This window comes from Giraffa tippelskirchi, chromosome 12, assembly GCF_054371585.1.
Source record: "Giraffa tippelskirchi isolate mGirTip1 chromosome 12, T2T-mGirTip1v1.2.pri, whole genome shotgun sequence".
Lineage (NCBI taxonomy): Eukaryota > Metazoa > Chordata > Mammalia > Artiodactyla > Giraffidae > Giraffa > Giraffa tippelskirchi.
In genome coordinates this window covers 83,966,030-83,983,235 of record NC_137286.1, presented here as the reverse complement: position 1 = coordinate 83,983,235, position 17,206 = coordinate 83,966,030, and the positions used below count along the sequence as shown (strand labels likewise).

The 17,206-nt window shown below is 41.3% G+C and overlaps 1 protein-coding gene across 11 annotated transcripts in view; it reads right to left on the bottom strand.

Moving 5' to 3' along the window:
- The window catches only part of DGKH (diacylglycerol kinase eta), a 204,254-nt gene that overhangs the window by 110,607 nt on the left and 76,441 nt on the right, over nt 1–17,206 (bottom strand). For all 11 annotated transcript variants that reach the window (XR_014071424.1, XM_081550817.1, XM_081550814.1 and 8 more), the window contains one exon: nt 1,780–1,890. Coding sequence is in view for 6 of the 11 variants with exons in the window: in XM_081550817.1 (XP_081406943.1) it covers nt 1,780–1,890 (111 nt within the window). In the remaining 5 variants the exon portion in view is untranslated. The remainder of the gene's footprint in view (nt 1–1,779; nt 1,891–17,206) is intronic.

Genomic DNA, 17,206 nt, shown 5'->3' with positions numbered 1-17,206 from the left:
TACCTAATGATAAAGGAATCAATCCAACAGGAAAATGCAACACTAGTAAATACATTATATACCCAACATAGGAGCACCTGAATATTAACAGACATAATGGGAGAAACCTGACAGTAATACAGTAATAGCAGGGACTTGAACACCCCTTTACATCAGTAGATAGATCAATAAGGAAAACTGTTGGCCTTAGGTTGGGGCTTCCCAGGTGGTGCTAGGCCTCAGGTTAGGAAAGTTTTTCAGCCATTATTTCTTCAAATAGGTTTTCTGTCCTTTTCACTCTCTTCCCCTCTGGGACTCCAATAATGTGAGTCTTGGCACACTTGATGTTGCCCAAGAGGTCACTTAAGCTAGTTCCATTTTTTGGTTTCTTTTTCCTTTTTGCTGTTCCAATTGGGTGAATTCCACTAACGTATCTTCTATATCACTGGTCGTTTCTTCTGAATGATCTAATAGGTTGCTGGTTTCCTCTAGTGTATTTTTCATTTCCATTATTGTATTCTTCAGTTCTGATTGTTTTTTGTTTTTAAAAATGTTTTCTATCTCTTTGTTGAAATTCTCACTTTTCTATCTGAGTTCAGTGAGTTATCTTTATGACCATTGCTTTGAACAACTTATCTGGAAGGTTGCTTATCTCCATTTCATTCAATCTATTTCTAAGTCTTTGTCTTCTTATTTTGTTTGGAACATATTCCTTTCTTTCTTGATTTTGTCTAACTTTCTGTGTTTTTTTCGACATATTGGGTAGATCAGCTATGCCTCCTGGCCTTGAGAGCGTGGCTTTGTGTTGCATAACTGGTCCCCGTAACACGGTCTCCTGTGGTTACTAGGGTCAGATGCTCAAGGAGTGTCCCCTTGGTGGGCAGCATCTGTTTTCCTGCTGCAGCTTGGCTGTACTTTCTGAGCATGTGCTTGTATGCAGGGTTGGACCCCAGTGTGGCTGACTGAAAGGTCCAATTGCAACCGTGATAGATGCTCTGATGTGTGTGGATGACCCCTGGGGAGGAGACACTTTGAGACAACATGAGTGATGGCCAAAGGTGTCTGCCAGGTCTGCCAGGGCAGGGGGTCACTTTGGTGGGGCTCCAGTGTCTACTGAGGGCACCCATCTTACTTTTATTTTTGAAGGAATAATAAAATATCAGTTTTAAGTGGAAGCTCATCGTTATCATTTTTTCTTCCAAAGCTACATCATTCTTATTTCATTCAATTATTTTATAAAAATTATTTAAGCCTTGATTTTATTTCACTATGATTTTTATTTCTAACTACTAGACTAACTGAATGATTGCTTTGAGCTTGGTATTATGTGAGCACTTCACTTTCATCGTTTAAGGCTCCTCTCAACAATATGCTGTTCACTGCCACTCCACTGGAATATGTTAGAATTGGGATATGAACTCTTGTCTGAAATCAGAGTATGAATTCTTAGCAACTATAGCAATTCCTCTATTCAGGAAAAGATTTATAAGGTAAAAATTAGCAAGAAAGGGGGGAATTCAAGGTTAGAGTTTATTATATCTAATAAAGTTACATTTAACTGTTCATCTCAATTGGAAGGAAAAAAGAAAGAAAGAAAACTATACTAGAACCTTGCTATAAGATTGTCCTTAGGAGACATCACATGAAATTGACGCAAATAGACCCCCTTGTGATCTGGTCCAAGATGAACCATATTTATATTGAATTAGACCAGTAATGCTATATGAAGCCCCAAGACAGACAGTTTACAGAACCATCTACAGCCCTCAAATGGTTGCAACTAGCATTTTCTCAAATTACCTTTGAGTCCTTTGCATAATAAAGTGTACGACCTCGAAGTTTGAAGTATCGCTTTTTCCACCTTTGGAAAGAACTGGTTTGCTTCAACAGCTGTCCCTCTTTAATACTGGTCTAGGGAGAAGCAGAAGCACAACAACATGATTAAAATGCAATTCAAAGCCAAATAACATTCAAAATTAATGACGCACTATCATTAACATTTTGAATATTATTTCTCATGTTTTGCAAATTACAGGAGAAAATATTTTACTCTCACCGTTCAACCATGGAAACACATGTGCAAAGCTCCAAGTAGCAAAGGTGAATCTGACATGCCCTCAAAGCAGTCACAAATAGTATGGAAGATTCATGCACAAAACTAATACTTTCAACACGGTGATGAATACATGTACCTATACAAGTATATACATATATATATACACACACACACACTTACATATAGTAAAGATTTGATAAATGATGGAAGGGTACCTATACAAGTATATAGGTATATATATATGTATATATATACACACACATATATAGTAAAGATTTAATAAATGATGGAAGGGTAGATGTACAGTAAATGCAATGGTTAAGAACGCATGAGCTCTGGAGCCAGAAACGCTGTGATCAATTCTTGGTGACACCACTGAGTAGCTGGATGATCTTAAGCAAATCAATAAACATCTTCTGCCTTTAATTATTCATCTATAAAACGAAGATGACAACAAGAAATACCTTTCAGGACTGTTGTTGTCAAGAATAAATCTTTAAAACATGTAAAGGATTTATTGCATGGCTCATAGGAAGTGCTCATTAAATGTCAGTTATCATCAACTATGTGTTACTGCAACAAACACATGCTCAAAGTATGGTACATGGCGGTTCACAAAAGAAAGCTCTGGCTCAGATGGAGACAAAAATGTCATCCTCCCAGAGGAGACCCTTAGGTAGGTCTTGAAGGAGTTTATGAGAATGATAAGGAAGGGTATTTTGTTGTTGTTCAGTTACTAAGTCCTGTCCAATCTTTATGACCCCCATGGACTGCAGCATGCCAGGCTCCCCTGTCCTTCACTATTTCCCAGAGTTTGCTTAAATTTATGTCCATTGAGTTAGTGGCAATCTAACCTTCTTATCCTCTGTTGTCCCCTTCTCCTTTTGCCTTCAATCTTTGCTAGCATCAGGGTCTTTTCCAATGAGTCAGTTCTTCGCATCAGGTGGCCAAAGCATTGGAGTTTCAGCATCAGTCCTTCCAATGGATATTCAGGGTTGATTTCCTTTAGGATTGACTGGTTTGCTCTCCTTGCAGTCCAAGGGACTCTTAAGAGTCTTCTCCAACACTGCAGTTCAAAAGCATCAATTCTTCGGCACTCAGCTTTCTTTATGGTCCAATTCTCACATCCATACACAACTACTGGAAAAACCATAGCTTTGACTAGATGGACCTTTGTTGGCAAAGTAATGTCTCTGCTTTTTAATAAACTGTCTAGGTTTGTCATAGCATTTCTTCCAAGGAGCAAGAGTCTTTTAATTTCAAGGCTGCAGTCACTGTCCATAGTGATTTTTGAGCCCAGGAAAATAAAATCTGTCACTACTAAACTTCTTCCCTTTCTATTTGCCATGAAGTGATGGGACCAGATGCCATGATCTTAGTTCTCTGAATGTTGAGTTTCAAGCCACCTTTTTCACTCTCTTCTTTCACCCTCATGAAGCGGCTCTTTAGTTCCTCTTCACATTCTGCCATGGGAGTGGTACCATCTGCATAACTGAGGTTGTTGTTATTTCTCCCAGCAGTCTTGATTCCAGCATGTGCTCCATCCAGCATGGCATTTCACATGATGTACTCTAGATAGAAGTTAAATAAGGAGAGTGACAATATACAGCCTTGTCATATTCCCTTCTAAGTTCTGAACCAGTCCATTGTCCCATGTCCAGTTGCTTCTTGAGCTGCATACAGGTTCCTTGGGAGACAGGTAAGATGATCTGGTATTCCCATCTCTTTAAGAATTTTCCATTGTTTGCTGTGATCCTCACATCAAAGGCGTTAGCACAGTCAATGAAGCAGAAGTAGATGTTTTGTTTAACTCTCTTGATTTCTCCATGATCCAGTGAATGTTGGCAATTTGATCTCTGGTTCCTCTGCCTTTTCTAAATCCAGCTTCAATATCTGAAAGCTCTCAAGTTCTTATGTACTGCTGAAGCCGAGCTTGAAGGATTTTGAGCATAACCTTGCTAGCATGTGAAATGAGCACAACTGTGTGGTAGTTTGAGCATTCTTTGGCATTGCCCTTCTTTGGGACTGGAATGAAAACTGACCTGTTCCAGTCCTGTGGCCATTGCTGAGTTTTCCGAGGGTATTTTAGGTGTGTGCAAAAGTAGAAAAGTTTAAAACAGCACAGATATTTGGGGAATCTTCATAGAATTTTTGGTTATAAACACAGGGTAGGGCTTTCAACAGGGAGCAACAAGAGATGTGGCTGGAAGAGGTGGGCAGGACCTCTGTGATTCTTGGCTAGACCTTGTGCTAGGCGCTTTATGTGTAGACCAGTTCACTTTATTGCCACCAACATCCTTGGACCCCTCTGACTTCATCTAGTACCTCTGCTTCACTTGGCCACCTTCCCTCCTTCACAACAGTGCTTTGCTCTTAAGTAGGCATACATGCATGACCTTCAGGACTGAATACCACTGATTCTTTCCTCCTAGACGGTTCTACCCTCAAATATCCATCTGATCAACTCCCTCATTTCTTTCAAGTCTCTGATCTTCTCGATGAGACCCACCTCATTGACCTATTTACCATACTCTTCGTATTTCCCTCCATCCTGATCTTCTTTACTTTCCCCACACAAAGTACTTTCCATCTTGTAACATATAATGTAATGTGCGTGCATGAGTGCTCAGTGGTGTCTGACTCTTTGTGACCCCAGGAACTGTAACCTGCCGGGCTCCTCTGTCCATGTAATTTTCCAGACAAGAATACAGGAGTGAGTTGCAATTTCCCACTCCAGGGAATCTTCCCGACTCAGCGATCGAACCCTGGTCTCCTGTGCCCCCTGCATTGACAGCTGGATTCTTTACTGCTGAGCCACCTAGGAAGTCCATTATGTAATGTAATTTATTATATTTATTGTGTTCATCCACTCCAGTATTTTGGGGCTTCCTTTGTGGCTCAGTTGGTAAAAAATTCTCCTGCAATGGAGGAGACCTGGGTTCGATCCCTGAGTTGGGAAGATCCCCTGGAAAAGGGAAGACTACCCACTCCAGTATTCTAGCCTGGAGAATTCCATGAACTGTATCGTCCATGGGGTCGCAAAGAGTCGGACACGACTGAGCGACTTTCACTTTCACTTCACTTTCATGATACTGAATGAATAGAAGATACCGAGATTAAACTCATGTTTGTTTGACTCCAGAGTTTATTTCCAACTTTTACACTATACTATCTTTTATTATCAATAAGACATAAAATATTGAGAAAAGTTTATTTCTTCTAATAGGGTAGTTAGGTCATACTAATGTTTACTTTCAATTTCTTTAGAAGATTCCCTCTAGAGCTTGCTTTCAGATGGTCCTCCAGGAATTGTGAGAGCGCTGAAGTTTAATGATAACAAAACACTTTCAGTACCAAAGAGCCCGACTTAGAATCAGACAGACAGCATTCAAGCCAGGCTCTACTACACACTAACAATATAAATCTGGGCAAGTTCTACTTCAGTTCTCTGTGCCTCCATTTCCTCCCCTAAAATCCAGGCATAATAACGCCAACTTCACAAGCTGATTGCATCTGACTTAATGATAAGATAATGGCTCAAGAGCACTTAGCACACCATCTGGATTACAGAAAATATTTAATAAATGTCAGAAAGTGTTACTGTGATATCATGATGCTATTAAGTTCAGGGAGTATTTGCCAGACACCAAATTATAAGAGCTTCTTGGAAGAGGTGAGTGTTTGCAGGCCACTGTGAGGGCAAATAACAGCTGGAATAGGAGCAGAGTGTCAAGAGATGAAGTGAAGGGAGCCAAGAGCCAAGAGATGCTGGGCACAAGGGGAGTTTGCTATTTATTCTAAGTGCAAAAAGCTAGTGAGCTGTCCAAAGCAGGAGACGGGGAAATGGGTGAGAAAGCAAGCGGAGAACCAGTTAGGAGGCGACTACAGGAGTCCCAGGGAGAGACGAGGGAAGACGGAACTAGGGTTGTAGCATCACTGAGACAGACAGAAGTAGCGGAAGTTCAGCTGTTATTTTAGAGGCAGAATCTACTGGCCTTACCGGCCTTACCTTCTTGACATGAAAGGCAAGAGACAGAAAGGAACCAAGAGAAAGTGTAAGCACTTGCCTTGGGCAACTAGATGCAAAAGATTGAGAGAGTTCTGTGTGCTATACAACAGGTCTTTGTTGGTTATTCATTTTAAATATAGAAGTGTGTACATGACGGTTCCAAAGTCTCTAGCACGTGGAAATCTGCTCGGTGTTATGTGTCAGCCTGGATGGGAAGGGGGTTTGGGGGACAATGGTTACATGTACATATGGCTGAGTCCCTTCTCTGTTCACCTGAAACTACACAACACTGTTAATTGGCCAACCCCAATACAAAAAATACAAGAGAGTTCCAGAAAAACATCTATTTCTGCTTTATTGACTATGCCAAAGCCTTTGACTGTGTGGATCACAATAAACTGTGGACAATTCTGAAAGAGATAGGAATACCAGACCATCTGACCTGTCTCTTGAGAAACCTGTATGCAGGTCAGGAAGCAACAGTTAGAACTGGACATGGAACAACAGACTGGTTCCAAATAGGAAAAGGAGTATGTCAAGGCTGTATATTGTCACCCTGCTTATTTAACTTATATGCACAGTACATCATGAGAAATGCTGGGCTGGAAGAAACACAAGCTGGAATCAAGATTGCCGGGAGAAATATCAATAACCTCAGATATGAAGATGACACCACCCTTATGGCAGAAAGTGAAGAAGAACTAAAGAGCCTCTTGATGAAGGTGAAAGAGGAGAGTGAAAAAGTTGGCTTAAAGCTCAACGTTCAGAAAACTAAGATCATGGCATCTGGTCCCATCACTTCATGGCAAATAGATGGGGAAACAGTGGAAACAGTGTCAGACTTTATTTTTTTGGGCTCCAAAATCACTGCTGACGGTGATTGCAGCCATGAAATTAAAAGACGCTTACTCCCTGGAAGGAAGGTTATGGCCAACCTAGATAGCATATTTAAAAGCAGAGAGACATTACTTTGCCAACAAAAGTCCGTCTAGTCAAGGCTATGGTTTTTCCAGTGGTCATGTATGGATGTGAGAGTTGGACGGTGAAGAAAGCTGAGCGCCGAAGAATTGATGCTTTTGAACTGTGGTGTTGGAGAAGACTCTTGAGAGTCCCTTGGACTGCAAGGAGATCCAATCAATCCATCCTAAAAGAGATCAATCCTGGGTGCTCATTGGAAGGTCTGATGTTGAAGCTGAACTCCAATACTTTGGGCACCTCATGCGAAGGGTTGACTCATTGGAAAAGACCCTAATGCTGGGTAGGATTGGGGGCGGGAGGAGAAGGGGACGACAGAGGATGAGATGGTTGGATGGCATCACCGACTCGATGGACATGGGTTTGGGTAGACTCCGGGAGTTGGTGATGGACAGAGAGGCCTGGCGTGCTGCAATTCATGGGGTTGCAAAGAGTCGGACATGACTGAGCGACTGAACTGAACTGAATACAAAATGTCTTTGGTGTTAAAAAAATAATTTAATGTCAAAAAAAAAAAGATTGAGAGAGAAAGGGTAGGAATAAGGAAGAGTTCGGTGGTGAGCCACCCTGCTGTAGCCCAGGGTAGAAAGTCTACATTCTTAAACACAAACACAAAATCTTGAAATGCCATAGAGCTATAACTCACGTAGGGAACAAACCTCTTGGCAATTCAAAGGCTAAAACGTGGGTGTTTTCAGATTTTTGTCAAGTTGCTTAAGGCAATGAGGAAGAAAAATTAACATTTAGTCTACTTATGTTCTACAAGGCTTTTTTTTAAAAGCATAAATAACCTAATATTTCTTTTCCACATGTTTATTAAAGTAATTTTCTAAAATGAAAACCTGATAACATTATGCCACTGCTTAAAGTCCTTCCAGTTTTTTCTCTTTTTCTAAGTGAAGTATAGTTAATTTACAATATTGTCTTAGTTTCAGATATACACCAAAGTGATTCAGTTATACATATACAAATTCCTTTTCAGATTATTTTCCCTTATAGGGTATCATAAAATACGGAGTAGAGTTCCCTGTGCTCTACGGTAGGTCCTTGCTGGTTATCTGTTTTGTACACAGAAGTGTGTATACTTTAATCCCAACCTCCTAATTTATCCCTCCCCCCTCTTTCTCCTTTGGCAACCATAAATTTGTTTTCTGTGTCTGTGGTTCTTTTACTATTTTGTAAATCAGTTCATCTGTATCATTTTTTTTTTGCCTGCAATATGAAGTCCAAACTTCTATATGTGTCAGAAAAGACACCTGTGTGATGCTCTCCAACCTCCCCACTTGCCCGTTCGCAGGTTCCTCCCTCTGCCCTAAATGTCCTTTCCTCAACCACCTGTCTTTAAAATATATATATATATACATATTCCTTTTATTTGGCTGTGTCAGGTCTCAGTTGCAGCAGGCAGGATCTTTGTTGCAGGGCAGGGGCTTAGTAGTTGTGGCAGGAGGGCTAAGCTGCCCCACGGCATGTGGGCTCTTTGCCCCCTCCAGGGATCAAACCGCATCCCCTGAACTGGAAGGCAGACTTCTCAACCACTGGACCCCCAGGCAAGTCCCCACAATCGCCTGTCTTGAAAGCTCCTAATCACGTCAACTCTGACTCAGTGCCACGGCCCCCAGAAGGCTTCCCCACCCGCTAGGAAGAAGTGAACACCTCCATCTTTGTCCGTCGAATGCATCCTTCTCCTACCTGTTTAATGGCACCTCTGACAACTGAATGGCATGTTTGTGATCCCACCAGGCTGTGACGTTCACAGACCAAAGACTGTGTTCTCCGTATTTTAACAACGCCACCAATTAACACACTCGCTGGCACTTTAAGGGGCTTCCATTGTGGCTCAGCTGGTAAAGAAGCCACCCGCAATGCGGGAGACCTGGGTTTGATCCCTGGGTTGGGAAGATCCGTTGGAGAAGGGAAAGGCTACCCACTCCAGTATTCTGGCCTGGAGAATTCCATGGACTGTATAGTCCGTGGGGTCGCAAAGAGTCAGACATGACTGAGCGACTGTCAGAGGAAGTGATTACATACAGAATATAGAGTGGTAAAAATTCTCTTGACCTATGTCTTCGTCTGTTCAGGCTGCTATAACAAAAATGCTAAAGACTGCCAAAATAAACAATAAATACCTATCTCTCACAGTTCTGTAGTCTGGGAAGTCTAAGATCAGTGTACCAGTAGAGAGAGCCATCTTTTGGCTGTGTTCTTAATGGTGGAAGGGGCAGGAGGAGGCTCTGGGGTCTTTTTTGTAAGGGCATTAACCCCATTCACGTGGGCCCCACCCTCTCGACACATGTGTGCATGCTAAGTTGCTTCAGTCATTCTGCGACACGATGGACTGTGTAGCCGCCAGGATCCTCTGTCCATGGGATTCTCCAGGTAAGAATACTGGAGTGGGTTGCCATGCCCTCCTCCAGAGGATCTTCCCAACCCAGGGATTGAATCTGCATCTTTTTAAGTCTCTTACATTGGCAGGCGGGCTCTTTACCACTAGGGCCACCTGGGAAGCCCCTCTTGACAAGGTCTCCTCCCAAAGGTCCTACCTCCTAGTACCATCAAAATGGGAGTTAGGATTGCTCTCGAACATTTAGTCCGTAACAGCCCACATCTCCCATCACAACAAATTTTATTCCCATTCTCTAGGAGAGAAGTTAAGGGGTTATGCTGGGAAAAGATGAGGAGAAGCTCAAGATGCTTCTGGAATTTTTGAAGGCATCTGTAAAACATGAGTCATGACTGACATTTCCCCTTTTCCACATCAGACTCTTCACCATGCCTATTTGGTGTTTCCCCCAAAGCCAACACATGAAAATGTACATTTATCAGATAAATCAAGCAGGAATGGAGTTTTCAGAGATTCTTAGCTTTATAAAAAGGCTCACTGAATGGCTGTTTATAAAGTTGCACTCTCCTCAGGACATCGATGTATTAAGTCCCCAAAGCAGCTTCAACTTTTGATGCAGAGGTGTTTCCAAAATGTTAGGTGAAATCCTGGAGCACTCATGTGTGTATTAAAAGAGAAATTACTTGTGTTTGCTTTTAGAAAGGGGTGTGAAATGAGTGATTCCACATCTTGAAGACACTGGACTGCAGAAAGCCAGACAGAAAAGAGATCTTAAAACTTTTAAAGCTTATTTTTTTGAAACATTTTTTGCAAAGCCAAATTCATTTTACTTTTTGGTTTTCATATTTGGAAACTGGGTTGTTGGATTACTATTGGGGGCTCTATAGCGTTCCTGATTTTTCATGAGGGTCAAATAATACTAAACTAATATCTGCTAGATTATGTGGCGAAAAGTGAAAGTCACTCAGTCGCGTCGGACCCTTTGTGACAGTCCATGGAACTCTCCAGGCCAGAATACTGGAGTGGGTAGCCTTTTCCTTCTCCCAGGGGATCTTCCCAACCCAGGTCTCCCTCACTGCAGGCGGATTCTTTACCAACTGAGCTATCAGTTTATGTGACCAAATGGCCATTAAATGCAAATGTTTCTAAGCCCTTTTTTGAGGGAGGGGAGAATTTATCCCTTATTCTGGAAAATGCAAACAACATAAAATTCTAATATGTATTTTTAGTAGATTTTAATAATAGCTCTCTGGTCATAACTATTTCTTATATCTGTTACCAAATTCAGTTTGTCATTCCAGGTGAACAGTAATATTGAATATAGCAAATATTGTGATTTTTTAAAAAATCTCCTTGTTTCTTCATCTATTTTATTCATTATTTTTAGATTTTTCAAACCACATCATTTTTCCCTGAAGCACACTTTGCTTATATGATTATACTGGCTGGAGCTGTTGCAGATTGATCATTTTTGTTATGCTCCTTCTTTCATGAGAAGTGTTTGTTTAACTCTCCACATATAAACAGAAGTTTATTTTGAGGAATAACTTTCATGTGAAAAACTGCCTCCTAGTTAAGTCTCTTTAATCACATCTCTAGGAAAGTGAGCTAACTTCAGATATTTTTTTTTCTTCCTTTTTTTTTTTCTTCAAGAATTTAAAATTGACTGTTTGTGTATTATAACATAGAGAAGTTTATAAATGCATGAAAATAAGGAATATATCTTACAAATCTCTGTATTCTCCTCAGCCTTACACATTGCAAATAAATCGATGCTTGTGCAGGATTGAAAAAATGCGTAAAGCCAAATGGGACAACATATAAATTTGCTTTGAAAGTGACTATGTAAAGAGCATCTTTAAATTAGCAGTAGTCTTAAAATCAGAATAGACAGATATCTTCCTGTCCCTCTGACTGTCTCTTCCCAGCCCTTCATGCAGGGGCAGCACCCTGAGCCCCATATACACTTTTTTGCATTGTATCTGCTGTTTTTTGGGCTTCCCGGGTGGCTCACATGGTAAAGAATCCACTTGTAATGCCGGAGACCTGGGTTCGATCCCTGGGTTGGGAAGATCTCCTAGAGGAGGGGATGGCAACCCACTCCAGTATTCTTGCCTGCAGAATCCCATGGACAGAGGAGTCTGGTGGGTTACAGTCCATGGGGTCACAAAGAGTCGGACATGACTAGCGACTAAGCACTACTGTTTTTATACACAGTAAAAAGAAGCAGGCTCAGATGTGCTGAATGCCAGGAACCATAAAGTCATTTATAGCCACTCTTTTCCATTTTCTACTGCTTTCTTTAAAAGACAAACTTATATACCATTTTATACTTTAAAAGTTATTTGGGGTTTTCCCTGGTAGTCCGGTGGTTAAGACCTCGCACTTCCAATGCAGTTCTATTCCTGATTGGGGAATGAAGATCGCATATACCGTCTTGCACGGTCAAGAAATAAATAAAATAAAAGTGGTTTCGGTTTAACACTTATGGAGGTCTTAAAGTGTCAGTGAAGTGAAAGTCACTCAATTATGTCCAACTCTTTGTGACCCCATGGACTATACAGTCCAAAATTCTCCAGGCCAGAATACTGGAGTGGGTAGCCTTTCCCTTCTCCAGGGGATCTTCCCAATCCAGGGATCGAACCCAGGTCTCCCGCATTGTAGGTGGATTCTTTACCAGCTGAGCCACAAGAGAAGCCCAAGAATACTGGAGTGGGTAGCCTATCCCTTCTTCAGCGGATCTTCCCGACCCAGGAATAGAACTGGGATCTCCTTCTAATTCTCTGTCTACTTCATCCTCCCAAACAGAGAATTATTCTTTGTCTTATACCTTTCGTTGCTATATCCAGTTTGTTACATAAGATCCAGGAAAGCTGTCTCTGTACAGGGTACCTGTCCAGAACCTATCACATCAATGAGTCTATAAGACTTCCTTAAACAGTCAGCCTCTTTAGTTTTACAGACTTTAATTTCTAAAGTGGAAATAATATCTGTATATCTTTATGTGCTATTGTGATATGTGAAACAATGGATAGGAAAAGATACGTAATTCCTTAAAAAGGTGGTATGACAAGATATCATCATCAGTCACCTTAGTCCCCATGATAAGCATTATTTGCTACAGAATAGATCTTATCTTTCATTCTACTCCTGCCTTTGCGTTAGCTCAAGCTTCTCTCACTCCTTTAAACTCAACAGTACGCTACGTGGTCTCCATACTAGCAATTTTTCCCACCACTAGTCCATTCTTCCCACTGTGGACAGAAATACCCATGGGGGAAAAAATTCTGACCCTGCAAAACTCTGGTTTAATACGTTCAGTGGTTTCCTATGACCCACAGTGTAAATCCAGAGTTGTGAGCTAGGCAGAGACTCTTCCTTCCATAAATGACCCACCTTCTTTAACAGTTTCATCTTCAGCAGTCCTCCTAAATTCATCCACAGTAGAGGAGAAGAGAAGTACCTGTGAATCCCCAAATCGTCCATGAATCCCTGTGTCCAAGATCTTACTCAAGCGTTTCCTTCTACTCATAACATTTTCCTCTGCTTCTTCCAAGAAAACTCCCATTCCATCCTATCATCCTCCAAGGTTCAGGTCACCAGCATACCCTGGGTGCACCCAGCGCAACACACACACACACACACACACACACACACACACTCTTGTAGCACTAACCATGTGAAATAAGAATTTTAGAAAATTCTCTCCTCTGTATCTTATTTATTTTTCCATCCTACACATATAACCATGTACTTGACACTAATAACAGGAGTATGTTAATAGATTTATTCAATAATTAAGAAACAAAAAGTAAGAAATTTAAAGGATTAAAATATATTTCTCTCTAAGAACTTGAGGAATTCAACAGAGAAAGAGATTTCAAATTTTCTTTCCAGCAAGTCGATATAGTGTCAGAAAGTACAAAAGAAGTAGACCTGACTCCTAAATAGACCTGACTCCTAAATAGACCTGACTCCTAAAAAAGAATTCTTGGGACTTCCCTGGTGTCACAGGGGACCCAGGTTTGATCTCAGGTCAGAGAACTATAATAGATCCCACATGCCACAGTTAAGACTCAGTGCATCCAAATAAGTAAAAAATATTAAAAAATGAAAAAGAACCCTGGATTGAGTTCCATTTCTGGCTCCATTTACTATATTTGTGGCTACATATGGTGGCTCAGATGGTAAAGCATCTGCCTACAATAGGGGAGACCCAGGTTTAATCCCTGGGTCGGGAAGATCTCCTGGAGAAGGAAATGGCAACTCACTTCAGTACTCTTGCCTGGAAAATCCCATGGACGGAGGAGCCTGGTAGGCTACAGTCCATGGGGTCACAAAGAGTTGGACACGACTGAGTGACTTCACTTTAAACTTTTAATGAGTGACAACATCTATGTCCCTAAGTTTTCCTATCTGTAAGGTAAGGATAAGTATCACCTGTCCTGCATTCCTCAGAGCTGATAGGACAAAACAAAATACAGCATAAATATCTTTCATAAACTTACAAATGCCATACATAGTTTCATAAGCAAGGTACTCTTTCAACAGGCCATACTTTTAGGAAAAGTATTTTAAGTGGGACTGACACAGTTAATTAAAGAGATACCATTTCTGAACAATGGCTCGATGCTTACATTTAAAGAAATTATCCCCAAAAGATCGGGTTTAATTACATAAAGTATATAGTCCCAAAACGTATACTAGTTTTCTAAACATTAAAATAAATCAATCATGAAATTAGATTTAATAATGGAGCAGACTTGACAACTCTTACATAGTATTTTTATTTTACTTCTTAGAATATCAGTCTTATTTACCAGTAAGAATTATAAAACGATGACCACTGCTGTTGGATTACTCCACTCGGGTGCCAGGGGCTCTTCAAAGTTCAATTAGCCTCCAACTAATCTCCCTGTCAGTTAGAGCAGGGCCAGGTCCTCATTCACCACTGCAGTGCCAGCACTTTATCACGGCTCCCAGCACAGAGAACAGTTCTTAATTGCACAAATGAATAAATGAAGTGAAGACAGATATTCAAATAAAGCAGCTGAAATATCTCTGAGAGGAAACGTGAACTGTACCCCAGGAGCTTTTAAGGGAGAGCCTGGGCAGGAAACTTGACAGCATTCTGAGAACCAGATCCAGAGGGCTTTATTTTGCAGCCGTCTCATTCTTATTTGCCAATGTCCTTGCAGCAAATTTAAGCATTTAGTGGCTGACTATTCTCTTGGGGTTTGTTTTCCCCCAAATTGAAAGCCAGTCCGCTTTTATTCACTACCTTTCACTTCCACTAGTGTTAGTCGCTCAGTTGTGTCTGACTCTTTGTGACCCCGTGGACTGTAGCCCACCAGGCTCCTTTCCCTGGGATGTCTCAGGCAAGAATACTGAAGTGGGTTTCCACTCCCTTCTCCAGGGGATCTCCCCGACCCAGGGATCGAACCCGGGTCTCCTGCATTGCAGGTGCATTCCTTACCACCTGAACCACCAGGGAAGCCTTTACTTTACCACCTGAGCCACGAGGGGAGCCTTTAAACCAGGGAGGCCATCTACTGCATCTACTGCATCATAATTAATATTGTACTTGAATGGTTATCCAGGTATATATCTATAAAAGGTATATATCAGTGATTATCTGCAATAAACTTTCTATCATTCCCTATTTTATCCAACAGTTAAACTGACAAAATTTGGCTTGAAAGGTCAAATGCAAACCACACAGGTCCAAATTCTGCTCTCCATCTCTAAAACCAAAAGTCTATCTTCATCACAAGATTGCACATTAATGTATGTGACTTCTATGACAGCATCACTTTTTTCGTTTATTAGCTCTTCTAGTTTTTGCCTGATTATAAAATAAGAACTATTTTTCTCCACAAATATGCCCAAGCTTATGCTGAATGGTTACTGCCCATCGTCTTAAGAGTTTGGAAGGTTAGCCAACTACTGTCATTCTGATTCAGTCTGTCAATCTCTTTGATCAGCTACGTATTCAATTGCTTAATGCCTAGTTTTTCTATCAGCCTCCAAATTTCCCTCAGTTCCTCTTAATTCCAGACCCTTTGGTTTTGTATTCCTCTTTCGCCTTCTGAATTCTGTAGGAAATCTCTGTTAAAACAGATATACATTAAGCTCTATCAGATACACCAGTTATTATTCTAAAATCTGGCTGATCATCTGAATCACATGGAGAACTTTATAGATATGAACAGTCTCCGTTCATCTGGGACTTTTTTAAACTGAAGTATAGTTGATCTCATGGAGAAAGACCCTGATGCTGGGAAAGATTGAGGGGAGGAGGAGAAGGAGACGACAGAGGATGAGACGGTTGGATGGCATCAGCAACTCAGGGGATAGGACTCTGAGCAAACTCCGGGAGATGGTGAAGGACAGGGAAGTCCGGAGTGCTACCATCATGGGGTCCCAAACAGTCGACTGAGCTACTGAACAACAATAGTTGATCTACAATATTGTGCTGGTTTCAGGCGTACAGCAAAGTGATTCAGTTATACTTTTTTCAGATTATTTTCTATCATAGATTATTATAAGACATTGGATACAGTTTCCTGTGCTATCCAGTAAATCCTCACTGCTTATCTATTTTTGCAGTTTGTATCTGCTGATCCCACACTCCTAATTTGTCCCTCCCACCTCCTTCTCCCCTTTGGTCACCATGTGAGCGTTCAGTAGCTAAGTCGTGTCTTGACTCTGCAACCCCATGGCTGCAGCATGCCAGGCTTCCCTGTCCTTCACTCTCTCTCAGAGTTTGTTCAACTTCGTATCTATACGTTTGTGTTTTATGTCTGTGAGTCTGCTTCTGTTTTGCATATAGATTCGCCTTTATTATGCTTTTAGATTTCACAAGTGATATCATACGGTATTTGTCTTTCTCTGACTTATTTCACTTAACATAATGTCATCTGTTGTTGTCAACGACAACGTCATGTTGTTATACATGGTGAACTTTCATCCCTTTTTAAGGCTGAGTAATATTCCAATGTGTATACATATCACATCTTAAGTGAATCAGAAAACTAAGATCATGGCATCTGGTCCCACCACTTCATGGGAAATAGATGGGGAAACAGTGGAAACAGTGGCTGACTTTATTTTTTTGGGCTCCAGAATCACTGCTGATGGTGACTGCAGCCATGAAATTAAAAGACGCTTACTCCCTGGAAGGAAGGTTATGGCCAACCTAGAGTGCATATTTAAAAGCAGAGACATTACTTTGCCAACAAAGGTCCGTCTAGTCAAGGCTATGGTTTTTCCAGTGGTCATGTATGGATGTGAGAGTTGGACGGTGAAGAAAGCTGAGCGCCGAAGAATTGATGCTTTTGAACTGTGGTGTTAGAGAAGACTCTTGAGAGTCCCTTGGACTGCAAGGAGATCCAATCAATCCATCCTAAAAGAGATCAATCCTGGGTGTTCATTGGAAGGTCTGATGTTGAAGCTGAAATTCCAATACTTTGGGCACCTCATGCGAAGGGCTGACTCATTGGAAAAGACCCTAATGCTGGGTAGGATTGGGTGCGGGAGGAGAAGGGGACGACAGAGGATGAGATGGTTGGATGGCATCACCGACTCGATGGACATGGGTTTGGGTAGACTCCAGGAGTTGGTGATGGACAGAGAGGCCTGGTGTGCTGCAATTCATGGGGTCGCAAAGAGTCGGACACGACTGAGCGACTGAACTGAACTGAAGTGAATCATCTGCCAAGGGACATTTAGGCTGCTTCCGTGTCTCGACTACTGTAAACAGTGCTGCTATGAACACTGCAGTGCAAGAAACTTTTCACATCATAGAGTTTTTGTTTTTTCTGGAGTGGGATTGCTGGAATCA